At 38.8% G+C, this 17,151-nt stretch overlaps 1 protein-coding gene across 5 annotated transcripts in view; it reads left to right on the top strand.

Annotated features, from left to right (window-relative positions):
- Positions 1 to 17,151, top strand: part of LOC114467691 (protein bicaudal D homolog 2-like) — a 54,853-nt gene that overhangs the window by 10,570 nt on the left and 27,132 nt on the right. For all 5 annotated transcript variants that reach the window (XR_003674542.1, XM_028454175.1, XM_028454174.1 and 2 more), the window contains exon 2: positions 8,095 to 8,307. Coding sequence is in view for 4 of the 5 variants with exons in the window: in XM_028454175.1 (XP_028309976.1) it covers positions 8,095 to 8,307 (213 nt within the window). In the remaining variant the exon portion in view is untranslated. The remainder of the gene's footprint in view (positions 1 to 8,094; positions 8,308 to 17,151) is intronic.

Raw genomic sequence — 17,151 nt, 5'->3', positions numbered from 1 at the left:
ACTTTTCCCCCCGCCGCTCCTCCTGTAACCAGAATTGTGACGTTTACTGCATTTTGATAACGTAAAGATTGGATAAATGTGATATGGCTGATCAAACAGCAGTCATATTGCAAAATATCAGATGCGTATCAGGTTTTATATGTCGGTTTTCCTTTGCCCAAGGTACATTGACAATTTAATTTTCCCTTGTCCAATACCTCGGGGAAGGGAAAATTCAACTGCCTTTGTTGACAAAAATGAATATACAGTTCAAATTGTACAGTGGATGAAATCAAGATGGCATGAGTCTACTAAAAGACATGGTATCCTATTCATCACCAGCTTTGTATATTGTGGAACATTGATTTTGTGTGCTATTTTAGACTCTGAAACCACATCGGAAACTAAAAGAGCTTTCTGCATCCCTCCCCCAATCTCTGAATGCTTTTCTGTGGTCAATAGAATATCCCTCAGTACCAATGAATGGGTGTTAAACGATTGGTGAATATGCATAATGGTCTTTTGCATACATTTGTCTCGTAAATATTGATATTGGATACCCTTCACTACACGAACAAAACAAAATCACAAACGGGATTCAATGCTCACGCAACAAGACTCTTCTTTGAAGAAACCACACAGTGGACTTGAAAGAAAATGTAAGTGGATGGTGCGGGTGGGTTCAAATGGCTGGCTTCTTAAATATGAGTGTATGGTTCCAGTTGCAAGCCAAGCTGCTTCCATCATCTGTTAGCTATAAAAATAAAGGCCATGGAAATCTCAAATAACTCCTTCCAGGAAGTTGTCTGTAATGTACACCATGGTACCCTCAATCCAACAAGAATAAGGATGATCCAAATTGACCCCGGCACCAGTGTGAGTTTGGGACTAACATATTGGATAGGAGAGGAGCAGAATAAAGGGGAGGTCTACTTTCAGAGGAAGAATGAGAGCAGGTTGTGTGAGACAGAGCTCTGAATGGACCATCTGTGTCTGCTTGGCCTACTGTCTGCCTCACACTCTGTCACTGTAATTGTCATTGTAACTATAACAACAGCACATCCCCTGGGGTCCTGGCACGTGGACCAGGGAGATCCTATCCATACAAAGTCTCAGACAGGAAAAGGGTATCTACAGGCTGGCTCCGGTACAGGCAGCCACAGATAAAGCTGTCTTTGCATTGCAAATGATTTGGTGGTACAGAATATTGAGTCTGCATGAATCTATTGTTAAAGATCATGCACCCCAGCTCAGACGCTGATATTGGGGGTTTAGTGAATCTATAGGGACTTATTGAATCCCAGAGGTGGAGGCCTTTTCCTCCATTCGTTTGGAGATTTATGCAAACAATAGTCCCAGAAAGCAATCTGGCATAAACAGATGCTTCCTTCCTTGTGATTGATTGACTGCTGCGATTAAACACAGGCTGAACAATCTTTGGGTTTATCTCAATCTACAAGACAGAACAAACAGTTCTTAGTTGTGGCATGGATGATAGAAATGCAAACCATAACTTGAGTCAAAAGAAACTTTGAGGAAAACTTTTACTTTAATAAAAAATTTGTTTGGTCTGCAAATGCTACTGGTGAAAAATAAACTCTTCTGTCTTTTTCATATTTAGTTTGTGCATCAGTTGACTTTAATGTTAACTAAACACAGAGGTCCCCTTTAGCGATATCCCAAGATAACTTTTTCACTTCCGATGCGTTACAGATATTGCAGCCTTGAGTATTGGCCAACACTTATGCCTGCACAGATCATACAAACTATTATTACTTATTTTGTAGTGTGGAATGTTAGAAAAAGCTAGATTGAATGATATTACTCCGTACAATAGTCAGCAAGAGTAGGTATGAGAAAAACTGACTGATTTATTATTAACAAATTGGTTGCATACATTTTAATTTTAAACACAAGAATATTCTACAATTAAATAAAACAAAGACAAATATGTAAGACCCTCAAAAAAAAAACACTTAAGTCTAATAAAAACAAGGTATATTATATTGGAGATTTTAAATACACACAGATAAAATCCGATACTCTTTTTTTTTTTTTATATATATATATGTCAGATCAGGACACCCTTTGCATATTCTTATCTTTCTTTAGGTTTTGTTTCTTTTTTTAAGAAAAAGACACGTTTGTTTGTCAGAAACTGAAAGCATTGCCTTTGAACAAATGGTATAATTCAGAAACTCTAATACTGACATCATATCACTATATGGTCAGTGTTCATTAAAAATTAAATATGACTTGTCTTTTCCCCTGGCAGATGTAATGAAAGCACAGACATCCCACTCTGGTTGTAAGCAGAAATAATTAATGTAGCAACATTGTGATACCAAGCCCTGACTGCCTAATTATGCTAGTCTAATATTTTGTACGACTGATGATGACTTCTGCAGTGAGTCGTGTAGAAGTCCTCATGAGTCTGATTAATGCATTGCTGTGTACGTGCATGTCTACCCCCTCCCAATGGTTCCATCCCTAGTGGCACTCTCTTCCTCCTCTCCCCCATTGGTTCACAGTCCTTGTTCTTTGAGGTCGTTTGGGGATGTTCATGGCTTTGAAGTCCCAAGCTGGGCGCACAAGATTCACGGTGTATTTGCAGCTAGATTTTTCTATTTCAGGCATTTTTTTCTCTGACCTCTCTCTATCAGGTTGTGTTTTCTTGCCTCTGGTGTTCAGTTTATTGCTCATGTATGTGGATAGCGTGGGTGCAAGCCTCAACATGGTTAACAGGTGCTGCAGTAAAGCTGACTGCAGGGCTCACTGGTAAAATTGGAAGTAGGGTATGTGCATGAGTTTGGCAATCTACACAATCTGTGTGTAGGACCTCAGGTTATCCGTGATCATGGAAAACGGACAGAAAAAATAAAATATACATACTGAGATGGAAAAAGCATTCTGACTCATTTTTTTCTTCATTTTTTAATTTAAAATCCAGACCTAACATGAAACAGAAAAGCCTCTGATGCATGTTTTTGGACAATATCACGCATTTACATTTATATTTAGAAAGTTTTACAAATTTGTTTTCACCCCTATTGCCATTCAAAATCTCTCACCACGTGTAATAATTTCATTGTAACAATCTGTTTTCATCATCTGAAGCATATAAAATGAAACATTTATAACAGTATTTGACTCCATTAACCCAGTTTAGAATGTTTGGTACGATTTCAGGAGGTTTACTAGGCAGTAAAATCATCTAAGCAGGGAAAGATGATTAAACAAAGAAGTGTAAATTTATGCGGAAATGGTTAAACCTTGAAACTGAAAATCGGAGTACCTGGTGGTGTGATCTTGCAGCAAACGGCTCCTTGCAATGCAGTGATTTAATGTGGCTGCATGCTAGGCTACAGCTAATATATAAGCCTTTTTTCCTTCTCACATTCAGCGGGAATGTGTTAAAAATTCTAATTTATTATTTTCAATTTTGGAGATGGAGAGGACAAGCAGCTGCAGTAAAAAGATAAGTTCTATACTTCAAGAGTGCAGTACAGATTTAATGATGACCCCCCCCCCCTTTAGATTTTTCAGTTGATGAAAGTGAACTGATCTTTTAATTTTTCATCTCTGTCCCACGGTAGAGCTGCCTGAAGTAAATAATTTCCAACCCTGTTACTGATTGTAGTGGACGGCCCAAATTTAGATTTCACACACACCTCGAAGCGCTTTCTCTCTTCAGAGCAGCGTGATGTGTAGTGGTGTGTGAATAGAGCTAAAGGGAAAAAAACAGCCATGTCTGTTTATCATCAGAAACTGCCACTATACACGTGAGTTGGGGTTCACAAGGCCGGAGAACTCATTCACTGTTTTTCTTTTTTCTTTTCCTGCTCTATCTGATTCTTTCATGGCTCATAACACTGGGTGGCCTTTAGTGCTATGAGCCGCTGTTCTGGTATTCACGGTTATCTCCAACACTGACCGAAGAACTCATCCAAATGACAGGGTGTAGAAAATAATGTTCACCACTGGCAGTCAGGAAATGAGTGATAGAATATCTCAGCTCGGCTTCAGCCTCATCACAACTTGCTCAAATCATGTTTCTGTATCATGTTGAGTCCAATTATTTTGTTTTAACATTGTTGCTTGATAAGTTACCACATGAACAAAGTTTTAATTGAAGTTTCCTGTTTATACCGTCAGCATGTCATTGCCTAAATTAATAATGTAGCTTTCAGCAGCTCAAACACAACACTTTTTCTTTTTTTCATGCTGCCTTTCCTCATATTAGAAAGTCAAGGTTCCACAGTAGAAAGTAGGACAGAATGTAAAATGTACCAGAGATTGAGAATATCTGGTGCTCTCATTAGGTTTTGGTCTTCTAACAGGAGTTTTCCAAAAACGCACTGGTTTCTACAATAAACCAGTCTTCACTTTACCTCTAGCTGCCATTTTTTAGTTCTATTTTCCTAAGGATCTTTGAAGATGGTGCAATTCACCCTTAATGCTGCAAAACAATGTGGGCCCCTGAGAGCAGCTGCATCGATCTGTTCGTTTCCTTCCTTGGCTCTAAGCCCAGAGCCCCTTGACTCACTGCATTCTGAACTCTGTGGCCTATATTCTTCTTATTTTTTCATATTCTTGAGAAAAGCCTTTTCACACTTTTCTAACTATGGTAATCATAAGCTGTGATACATCTCACCTTCTCTGGATTTTGCTCCAGCACTTGGTGTAAATATCGCACTGATCTCTAACCAACAACATTCATTTATGTGTGAAATGCAGCGCTATGATCAAGCTTTGTGGAATCAGTATCAGTGCTTTCCTATTTTCTGGGAAATTAATGGTTTGTAGATGAAGCTCCGCAGATATTCTCGTTCAAAATTTCCTACATTCGTTTCACTTTTTCGTTCCGTTTCATCATCTTTCCCTGTTTAGATTACTTTACTTCCCGAAATCGTGTCAAACATCCAAAGTAGGGTTAATAGAGTCAACACCTGTCATTTACTTCACATTTTGTATGCTTTGGATGATTTACAAAAATGGGACAGTTGCAATGAAATCACATAAAATATATGATATAGTCCTAAATTACCGCCAACTGGCAAATCACTCGAAACTCAGCGCGGCAGTCTGATTGTAGATGATTCTGCCGTGATGTGTTATCAGGTATACACTATTGCCACTTGAACTAATACACCAACAGCTAAACCTGTCTTTGTACCAGAGCATTTTCAGATTTCAATGTGTTCATAATAATTTGAACCGCTTGTTCATCACAACACATTATAAATTCACTTTAGATGAAGCTCTGCAATAATTTTCAATCACAGGGTAATGTGATTGCGAGTTGGACCAAAGCACATAGCGCAAGACTTTGAACAGGATTATTGGCAGAATTGCACATCTTTGTTCATTTGTCACATTTCATAGACATTTAATCACCCGTTTTTTTGGTGAAAAATGGCATATAGTTTCCAAAAACATGCACGTGAGGCATTTCAGTGACATGTCTGGGCCTAATTTTAAATAAAGGGCGGGAAAACAGGTTCACATTGCCTTTTCCGTTTCAGAACGCAAATTCAGTTCAGTTCAATATTTTTTAAATCCGTTTTCTAAGATCAGAGGCCCCAACTCTGCGACACTGCTTTTTTAATTCTCGAAAAGCAGTATTTAAATATCAACGTGAAAAACTAAAGGAAAGTTTTATAGCTTGTTTCTTTCCTAAGCTACATGCACACAGCTTTCAGGCCCCCAGCAGAGGGTCCAACCTCTTCTCATAACCTATGCACTCATCTGGAGTTAGTAATTGGTTTCTGTAGAGGGATAATTCCCACAAAATCTTGGACATTTTCCTATTCATTTAAACCGCTGACTCTAGTCATCTGTGAGGAAATCCTGACCGACTGTGCTAATAACAAAGACCTGTCTTTGATTAGCTTTACCAGAGATTAATCATCCGTGGCCTCGTGTTAAAAAAAAACCCCTCAACATATGGCCTGATAAGCATGACAGAAATTGAGGGGGCAGCCCGCTATAAGATAACGTATTTAGTCGCGTGCAACCCCCCACAAATGCCCCACCGACACAAGCCATCCTCGATTACCACCAACCAAATTGAGCCCAAAGCCACACGCAAGGACCTGCGATTAAAAACCTGGGTTTAGCAGCATGTTTAGTTGACATAGGGTCGAAGATTGAACTGATCGGAGTCTAAACAATAACAGTGATGCATAAAGATTATAATTATGGGATTTTCCCTCATTTGTGATTGGGTTAATCCAGTCTCTCACTTTTTAATCAAACTGACTCCTGCAGACTGTTGGGGAGATTTTAAGAAGGACAAATGAAGGAACACTGAGGGATTTCCTGTTAGTCAATGTCTGTTTAAATATTTTACTTGTTTGGGATGTTTCTATTGATTTTCTAGCTGCGTTGGTCATCAGTTCAAGGCACTGTGACCTCTAAATTAAATCAAAATATTTAGTTTTCTTGGATTAGATTTAAAAAAAAAAAAAGAAAAAGCTTTTCTTTTAGTATGTTGAGTGTTCTGCTGCCATTAGTAATTCCCCAATTTTTTTGAATCCAGAGTATGTCACCGACGTCACAATATGATGTTTTATTCAGTGAAAACCATTATTTGATGATCTCTGTCATGCAAACATTTTGTGCATGCGTGACCACCCTTCTCTTAGTTGTTAACTCTACTCCAATCCAATAAACTACGTTCACACATTCACATCCACCTTGAAGTCCAGAAAGTAGGTCAGCTAGACTAATACAAACTGACTGATTTTCCTCTCATACGGAATTAGTGGGATTAATACTCTACGTTGTCAAACGGAGAAAATCCTGCAGCACGGAGTCACGTGCAAAGTAATGGGTTAGCGGGTCAAAGAGGAGAGAATGTGCCACAGCGGCAAACAAGGTCAGATTGAAAGCCTCGGGTGCCTCATAGCTCGGGTGCTTCCAGATTGCTATGAGGAAAGATGGGAATACAGGCAGTGCTTGAATTGAAATCTGTCATAAGAGGCAAAGGTTAGTCCAACCTTCAGTTTACAACTGTTGAATGCGTGAGTTTATCCGTGTAGGTGTTTGACATTATCTCCCAGGCAACCTTTAAATCGGATCAAAACACTGTTTTCATAACATTACAAACAAGCACGCAACTGCTCTCACTTTAACAAAGAATATCCCCCAACAGAAGGTAGAAAGCATATATCCTGCGAGTTATTTAATCTTCAAAGATCTTCATCCCTTTCAGGCAGCTTGTCATATGAGATGATATCTGGTGACCTCCTTGCTTTGCTATGATCTCCATAGATATTAAGAGCATTAGGATACTTGCGTCTTGCATCAGTCCATTTGCTCTACTTTTCCTGTTCGCTTATTCCATCTGTGGAGTTGCGGCAGAGCACGTGCAGGAGAGGGGGCTTGGGGAGTGGGGGGGGTGTGATGATGTAGCCCAGATGGAGCCTAACTGATTACCTCTAGGCAGAGATTGTGGTAAATTGGGAGACTTTGGTGCCCCAGTCCTCATTTATCCCTCAGTGGGGGATCATCATTTCAAATCACAATCTTATTACCTTCACCAAATTTTCACCGGTATTTGTTTGTCTGTTGGCAGGATTAAGTCAAAAGTACCTAACAGCTTTTGACAACGTTTTGACCAAAGATGACCTTTCGCCATGGAAAATTCAACATCTGGATTCGGATTCTGGATTGACTTAGAAAAATCATAAAATTCCTATCTCTCATGATTGCCAAAATTTTAAAAATGTATATCTTGGTGCATAATCGCCTATCTTTATGTAATGAATCGGGTATGTCGGGTGGTTTCCTCTATTATCCCACGCAGTTTAATCCGGATCGAATCAGGATTGAATGTTTTATTACGATTTTTCCAAAGATATGGATGTCCATACATTAGGATTTACTATATCATTATTAATTGGGATAAAATTTCTTCCAATCCTTTAAAGTGTGAACGATCATGGTACCTTGATCAGGATCAACTGCCAATATCTAGAAAAAGGGATATTTGGTGCTTGGTGGAGGTTTGCACTCTGAGTGCACTTGTTGAAATATTTATGCGTTTTATTCACAGTATAATACCTATGACTTGTAAACACGAGGCTGTTTTCTCTGTCATTTTATCTCCAGGCCTTTGGACAAGCCTACTCGAACCACCGGAAAGTTGCAGCAGATGGAGAAAGCCGCGAGGAGTCTCTAATTCAGGAGTCGGCCTGCAAAGAGGCCTACTACGAGCAGAGGGTCCTGGAGCTGCAGACCGAGCTTCGTCAGGCACGCAACAACCTTGCCAACACTCAGTCTGAGAACGAACGTATTAACGCCATTGCTCAAGAGACTAGAGAGGTAAGGGAACGAAAATCCCTGTGTGTGCTCGTTTGGTCAGATGAAGATTTAGTATTTGTTTATTTTAAATGTGTTGGTCATCTCTAACCCCCTTCATGACATAGGGCATTCAAGAATGGCCTTGTTGAACACTGACCATTAAAAATTTGATTTAAAAAAAAAAAAGTTTTTGCACTCAAAGAACTTTGTTACTGTTCTAGAATATGAAAGAGCATGTTATGTTATTTTTTTGAGTTTTAAAGAAGAATGGTCACAATTTCCCACTTATTTTTGTTGTAATGAGGAGGGGTGGATTTCATTCTTAAAAAGGAGCCCAACAGAAAAAGTTTGGGAATGACTGACTGAACTGATGACAAAGCTGTCCTGTGTTGTCCAAAGCAAATTATACAGAGCTGTACCTTTGTACTAGGATAAACTCCAGCTGTATACTATGTCATAGGCTTTTATTACTAAAGGTGTGATTGTAGAGATATAAACTGTTCTTCTGCTCACAAGCCTAAACAAGACTTATCATACCATCCACCCTCATGTGATCCAATATAATTACACCAACAGAAATAAGCTCAACCACTCACTATGCTTAGATCCAACAAACATGTTTGATGGGTCATTTTCTTTAATTTGTGGGAACTGCAGCATTGCGTGCTTAAAGTTTTGTTTAAGGTCTAACAATTGTAGTTGTCCCTCCATTAAGGGTTTTTCTCATGGCCACGCCTGCTGGTTAACTTAAGTATTTTTGAGCTGAAGCTTGAGTCAAGCCATTTGTACAAGTAATATACACTGAAAAGTTCTTCAAAGCTTCCCCTCGATATAATAATGCCTGCCTTTATTGTCTGTGGCCCATTTTGGAAGTTGTCTGACCTCCTCTCTGCCAGTTAATGCAACTAATTGACCTCATTAAAAGAGACAAGAGTACAATGTTGAGCACTGGTGGTACTTTTGGCAAGGCTAGCTTGTGTGAAGCTCGTGATGGAGGAATTGAGTTAATAGGGTGCAGAGAAGGCTGACTGAGAGATTTGGAAGACGTCTTTGAAGCAGAAATGACGAGGCTTGAAAGGGCAAAATGAATCTGACAGCAAGGCGAAGGAATCCTCTCGCCTTCACACAGGTTTCTTTGCTTCAAAGACATCTACTCCCCTGGAGTGCTGATGCAAGGGTGCATTTGTAAAGCTGAGATCTTAAGTAGCTGCATCAGCATAGGACGTCTCTGCTAGGGCTGCATTCAGCTTGATGGAGTTGGCACGACGAGGGCTTTGTTTTGCACAAGGTGGAATGAGTTTTTTGTTCTGCATACTACTTTGATGCATCACATCAGTATTTTGGGAATTCCTAGGCCTACACCACATTTGTCAAACTCAAGGCCCCGATGCCAAATCTGGCCCTTTAGAGCATCCAAATCGGCCCGCAGAAGAAAGTAAAAATGACATACAAAACATGAATTTTTGTGTAAATTACCAAATAATCCAGTTTTAGATATCTCAAATTTACCAATTTAATGACACTCCACAATATTTTTAGGGGCTGGCATTTTTCCTTTGTTTATATAACATGAAGTCATTTTTAATTGCAAAGTTTGGAAAGAACACTTTATTTTCCCACAAATCTTGTAATTTCTCACAAACAATTTTTGTAGTGAATTGAACTGATATTGGAAACTAGGGCACAATGATGTTAAAGTTTTTTGTTAAAGTGTTTTGGTTCTTAATACATTCACTATTAAAATAGTAAACCAATCTCCCAGTGTTTGTGCACTCCAGCTTTGTAGATTTAAGGAAAAGCTCCCCTCTGGAGTGACATCTGGAGACTCTGCTGTTGTTTTCTGTGAGTCATTGCTTGCAACAGATGTCAGTGGTGTTTCTTACTGAGATTAGTGAACGACCTAAAAATGGCATGTCCCTCACAACAACTTAAGTTCAGAAAAGCCCTAAAATCCACTATAATTAGGTCAGCTGCTGCCTGTGCTGCTTTACTCCAAATAGGTATTGAGCATTACAGAGGCCAGATGAGACAAATACATATTGAAAGACATTGAAATGGAGCAGTCATTCATTCAAGTATAAGTTTAGATACATTTTGCTTTGTAAATCTTTAACTGGAGATTATTATTAACGGGGAGACAGCTAGGGCTGGGCAATATATCGAGATTCAAGATATATTGAGTTTTCTATTTTGGCGATATAGAAAATTACAATATTGCCTATATCGATATACCATATTCTCCGGGCTATTGAACGCGCCACTGTATTGGCCGCATTCCAACAATTTAGCAATTTTCCAAGAAAAATCCACGTAAAGGCCGCTCCGTGACATACCCTGTTGGCACCCTCGTCACCCTGTTGGCTGATGAGGGTGCCCTTCATCAGCCAATAGGCCCTGCAGGCAGGATAAATGGCTCTTTTGAATTTTGCTGTCATATGAACAGTTGGAATCATTGCAAAAATGGCATTTTTCACTTATGGAGCTAATAAAACATTGTTTAAAAAAAAACTAATGACCAGCATCTCCATAGTGTCTGGATGCAATATGTGTATTTTGGGATTTTTGTCTTAATAACTTAATCATTTTTGACAGCTATTTGAAATCTGCCTTTACTCGCTAACAGCTGCTGTCTTGTTTTGTCTAAAATTGCCTGGCCCCAACCATTACTGCACAGCCGCTATAATTCTTCTTATTATAGATAGCATACTGTTGTCTATGTGATCTACAGCTTTTACTGGTTTTCCTCTGTTGGCCTCAATATTGACCTTTTTGCAGGTGCCATTCCCCTATTAAACCATGGTGAGGCCCGAATACCTCTAATTCTAATTGGTCAGATAAAAGTGCCTGGAGCGTAAATCTCTCCATGTATGGTAGAGAAGATAATGGCTCCTAGTCTAATGGCACTTTATTGGGTGCGAGGCGTGTGTGTGTGCGGCAGGCAAATGGAGGATGCCTGGGCACTGAGACTGGCATTGTGACAAAACTGAGAGGAGTGAAAGAGATCTTTGTCTCCTCAATTCCAAATTAGCCTCGAAGCACAAACCTGGGAGAATGGGGGGGGTTCGTGGAAACCACGAGAATGGCACAAAGGAGAAGGTTTGAAATCTGTTGGAGAAGGAGCGGAGCTTAATGAGAGTGAATTCAGCCTCAATGGTGGACTGTTTACCATTATTGGTTCAGTATGGCTACTAGTAATGGTAAAAGAATGACTCTGTTTTCTCTTGGAATAGCAAAAACATGTTTATGTCAAAACCATGTGTTTCTCCAAGGTTTTGACATAATATTTGGTGACACAGGTTTTACAAAAGTGTGTGCAAAAGGTCCAAGAATTATATGGTAATCCTGTTTAAATGGTTATCATCGCAGCCTGGCAGATCTGGAAGCTTCTCCATGTGTGAAAGGATTTAGTCACTTTAGAGACCAGTGCATTCGTAGCCCTCTAGGAACAGTGATTCAGATAACCCTCCCACACACTTACAGCATGTCGACTCCACACTCAGTCTAAACTAAAGCACTGATTGGACATATTTCAGTGCCATGGTACTAATCCTCATACAAAGAACATTACAGGGAGGCGCACTCTAATTACCATGACTTCATTAAATTAAATCCCAAGCTTTGAGAGAAATTTGCCAATAGTAATAAGCATCATTGTCATTCCAAAACTGGGAATCCCCGTCTTTTAGATGATTAGCATAAAGCCTGGATTCAAATGAGAAAAGGTTGAATCAATGCCTCCTGTGTCTTTTTTAAAAAATACATTTGTCACATAGAATAGGTTTAACTGTTTGTCTACTTTCCTTACAGTTGCACTATTGTCCACCCTTTGCATGTAACGCTACAATAAATAAAGACTTTTACATATTTTGAAAATATTATCTTTGCTTTTGCTTTGCTCTCACATGTAAATAATAAAGTAGAAGGCATTCACATAGAAAACATGGTTGATATTTTTTCCTCATTGTCTGCTCAGGTAGAACTGTCAAATTTGAAGCCTGCTTTCTAATTTTATTAATTTTATTAAATGATTTCATTCCTGTGGATACAAATCTGACTTGATGAATACATGTCAAAATGATGTCATGAAGTCACAGGCTTTATCTGCTACATTTCAAGTTTCAACCAGTGGTGGTGATAATGCATTAAAATGCTGTATGGCAACTGCTGTTTGAAACAGAAGATGTAAAAGAAGAACCAAACTGTCCATTCCATACTTTGCATGTGACATTTTGGTACAATGTCCCAATTCTTCTTCTACATCTCATCTTTTCCAGGTGCTACTGCAGCACTAAAGGCTAATTCTGATCACTGTAAGTCAGAGTTGAGCACTGTAGCGATTTAACGCGGGCGGTTCTTTGTTCTCCGTGTGACATAAGGCTAATGTAATGGGACCTGAGAAGGCCTTGGGGTTTAAATGTCATCTGCCTTATTACTCCCCTGAAATCAGTACCAAGACAAATCACCACACGTTGAATGCAAAGGAAAGGTGGTGGCCAATGTGGAAAGACCAATCAGGACATTTAAAGAAATGGCTTTAGCAGTCAATACAATGGAGAATAACAAATGGAAGATTGCTCATTTTACACTATAATATTTGTGCCTAAAACCTCCTGAAACCAGTCCAGATGTTCACCGGTGTAAGGATATCCAGAGTTTCTGAGAAACGTCTCGATGTCCCACCCTAAACAGCCTCACTTCCTCTCACTGCCTCTGCCAAACTACCAGAAGCCACGCCTCTACTTTTTTGCATGCGCATCACGGAACACAACAAGGTCGCAACGGGTCGCATTGATATAGGTCTCTGGGTCACGTAAGAGCCAAAATCATATTTACCTGTTTCTGTTGATTGACAGTCGCAAAAACAGGAAGTCGAAGCCTATTGGCTGGGTGCATTCGGCGATCGTTTCCATTTGTATAGGGGTCTATAGGACGAAGGAGGGACTTATATACATTGATGTATATGAGTAGACCATAGTAAAAGACTAGATAGGTATTTTTTCGCATTTCAAAAGTATCATACATAGACATAGATTTCTCAGAAACTCTGAATATCAGCTTTAATGTTGAGCACATCACAGCTAATGTGTAAATAGGATGTAAGGTTTGTTCAGTGTTGTATTTTGTTGTTTTTTTACCGGTATATTGTATAAACAAAGCGGAAAGAATAAGTTTAACGTTTTGATATCCACTAAAAAAATTTATTTCATTTATTTTTACTTAAGTAGGAACAGTACATATCAATGAACATGCAACAAATGTAAATATATCAGATTCTAGCCATAGGCTAATTTCCATCTGTTGTCCCTAGACAGGCTGATGTAAAAAAAATTCGCACTTAATGAGTCAAGGCGAGTCACAAAACAATATACAACAGGATTACATACACGACAAGAAAAATTAAATACAATAACTTTTCAGTTAAATGGAACACTGGGATCAGAACAACTACACAATCAAGGGAATAGACAGGATATAGGGCAGGGTGAAAGAAATTAAAAATCCTCCTCATGTTTTGAACCAAAGATTAGGAAAATATTCACGGCGCTTCACTTTTTCCACATTTTATTGTGTTACAGCCTTATTCTAAATTGTAATAAATGAATCTCTTTCCTTAAATTCTACACAAAATACCCCATTATGACAATGTGAAAAATGTTTTATTCACCAGTAGATTTTAGCAAATTTGTGAAAAACACAAAACTAAGAAACTGTAGGTCAATGGATACTAATAAATCAGCAACACACTCGCATAGACTGATAGGCGTGAACATACATACAGTACATTAATTGTTTTTTAACCACTTTCATCCAAATGACTCCAAACGTCAGTAATTCAGTAGTAAGTGCATGCAGGCAGGCTCTAACCCAGAGGGGTTTTCATCTCTCACACACCAGTGCAAAGTACAGTGCCATCAAAAAATCACTCAGCGGTTTGCTTAATTATTCAGGGTGTAGTTATTAAAAAAAAAAAAAGACTGCTTTCATTCTCTAGTGGATCAGGCTATAGGATGCTCGCAGGAAAATGGAGGAAAATAGCATATCAGCTTTCACACATTGTCTCAGCTCTGACAGTTGCATGACGCCTCTGAGCCTCGTCATCTTTTTTTAGTTGGACTATCAGTCATGCCTCACCCTATGTGAGCAGAGTTCTTGGATGAGTTTTGTTCATCACCTCAGCCTTGACTAAATTTCACAAGGTTACTTGAACTTTTTACACATTTGCCAACTGGCCATGAATTCAAATTAGCCTTTTGTGTGTAACATTTTGCACGCTTCTTTTGATGTGACAGCCGGGTACGAAGGAGCTTAATACTGCTAGACGAAAGAATGTTAGTAGTCTTGTAAAAAAGTTTCATGCATTACATTGTGGGATGTGGAGTTCCCTAGACGGATGTGTAGAAGTGTTTTTACTTCATTCTTACAGTGATTTTATGTGTTTCTTGGCCAGATGAGGAGGACAGTGATTGGCAAGACACCATTTTTGTTCTGGTTTCTCAATATTCCTTGTGATATCACCTCACTCCGCGAGACATTCTGTGTCGGCCAGATTTGGTTCTATTCATGTAAACCACAAAATGAACATCCGCCATTGATTTGCCACAACTTTTAATCCTGTGTTGGAAAGTCACTTTGTCATAGTTTTTTGGGGCAGAAATCAAGAAATCACAGTAAAGAATGAAGTAAAATCTCTTTACCCATCAGTCATCTATATCCCACAATGCAATGCATGAAACATTGTCAATAGGAGAGTGTTTGCAGTGGAGATGAAAACAAACTTTCAAGCTGCAATATCAACCTTTTTTTTTTTTTTTACTCGAGAAAGTGATCTTTGGTTTATTGATGTTTGAGGCCCCACTATGAAAAATTATCTCCACCAGCTTTAAGCTCACTATGAGGAATCAATTCCGCTATGACTCTAAGGAAGGGGATGGACACTCAAACAAATGCTGGTGTACTTCCAAATAGAGGTCAGTGTTGTTAAGAAGTAGTGAAAGAGGTTAAAACCACTTTGTGTCTTGCCATCTGGAGCCTCTTTGCACTTTGTTGGGAGGTTTTAATGGTAAAACTCTATTAAAGGTGCAAACAGAGAAACATAGAGAGTAAAGTAGAGATCAGTAGATTTTAAAGAGCCAGATGGAAAAAAAAGATCAACTGTATGTATATCAAGCCTCTCTGAAATTACTGATATATTGACGCAATCAACACCATCTGGCGGTCCTTTCAGGAACGCTTGCCAGCTTCTCTGGAGATATTAAGACCACAGCAGAACCTTTGGTGAAACATTAAAGTGTTTCTAAGCTACACTTGTGTTAAGCCTAAAACTTTGCTACTGTGGCCGGCTCGATTGATTTAGAGGTTACAGGCTTTAACACATTGAGAAATTACTCTGAGCTTTGGTCCGATTTAAGCAGGCTCAGCCTCACTATGTCGTCAAAAGCAGTTTAATGGGTGGAGAGGCTTGGAGTTCAGTGTGTCAGGGTTTGTACTGTGCAAAATGGAAAACAGTCTGAAACCAGAACATGTTATCATTCCCACTCATACATGAAAGACTTGTCTCTGTGCAAACCATGCAGACATGAAAGAACAGATTAATTGCAGTTGGTGTAAGCCCAGACTTCCTGGAGATAACGTGCATGCATGCATGTGCTAGTGTTGTGATGTGCACCAACCATTATGACCTGTTAGTTTCTACTTCAATAATTATGGGTTATTTTACATCATTATAATATTTATTAAGGGCCTAAGCTTCTTCTTCTCAGATGCCTCAGTTGCAAAAACAGGCCAATAGTCTTTAAGGTGGCGCTACAGCATTTTGAAAGCTCACAACAAATCAACCACATTTGCTACAGATTGCAATCCTCCAATCCTAAAGATAATGTTTTTTATTTAAACCTATTATAAAGTCCATCACTTTTTCCCCTCACGGAATTTTTTGCTCAATTAACACCAAACTTGCTACAGCTCATCTTCAGACTGTCCTACACAAATGATCCGCACAGATTTGTGATTTATCAAAAATTGAGCCAAGAATACATTAAAATGTTTGACTGTAAATGGGGAGGTACACGTATATTTGCAAACTTTTGATAAATAAATGTTTTTTGTTTATATAAAAAGGCCACATTTGGAGTCATGGTAGATGATGTTTTGGAAATCTCAAAAACAGAACTTTTTACCACATTTTGAATTTCACGGCATTTTTAAATGGCATTTTTAAACATAATTTTTTTCCAATTATGGAGCCAATTGTTAAAAACAAATGGCCAACATATCCATCCTATCTAGGTGCAATTTTTGTATTTTTATTTTTGCCTTAAGAGTATGTGTGGCAGCTGTTTGAATCCGCCTTGAAATGTCTTGCACACAGGCTTAGTCAATTAGTGAAGCTACTGTACATGTGACATTTCCATTTTCCAATTAACACAGTGACATAGAGCATCGTGTCTTATGCCAGAATTTTTGAATTCAAGCCTCAGCTGATGCAAAATACACATTAGAATGACAACTTTTTTCCTACATTCTGTATGTTGCTCAGAATTGCCTTAAATTACCTGGCCCCTACCATTGCTGCGCAGCAGCTATAATTTATCATAAAGCTGAGTTTTCCATAACTCAAAAACATTCAATTGTTACCATTTGAATAGTTGCTATTGGAAGCATTAGCACATTGCCACCATAATATCTGGGGAGTTTAATGAAAACCTCTCTTTAAAAACCACCCCCCACTCTCTAGGGGGGCTATCAGTCTAGCAAAGGATGTAAAAGTTCAAAGGTCACAACCCTGCTAGGTATTTTAATCAAATTGTTGCATGATCTTAATCGGGTTCAGTGTGGGCCTGCATTCATATTGTCCTGATGAGCCTG

Source organism: Gouania willdenowi, chromosome 7 (assembly GCF_900634775.1).
Source record: "Gouania willdenowi chromosome 7, fGouWil2.1, whole genome shotgun sequence".
In the NCBI taxonomy this organism is placed as follows: domain Eukaryota; kingdom Metazoa; phylum Chordata; class Actinopteri; order Blenniiformes; family Gobiesocidae; genus Gouania; species Gouania willdenowi.
Note: the sequence above shows the minus strand (reverse complement) of the source record. Positions and strands in the feature narration are given on the sequence as shown.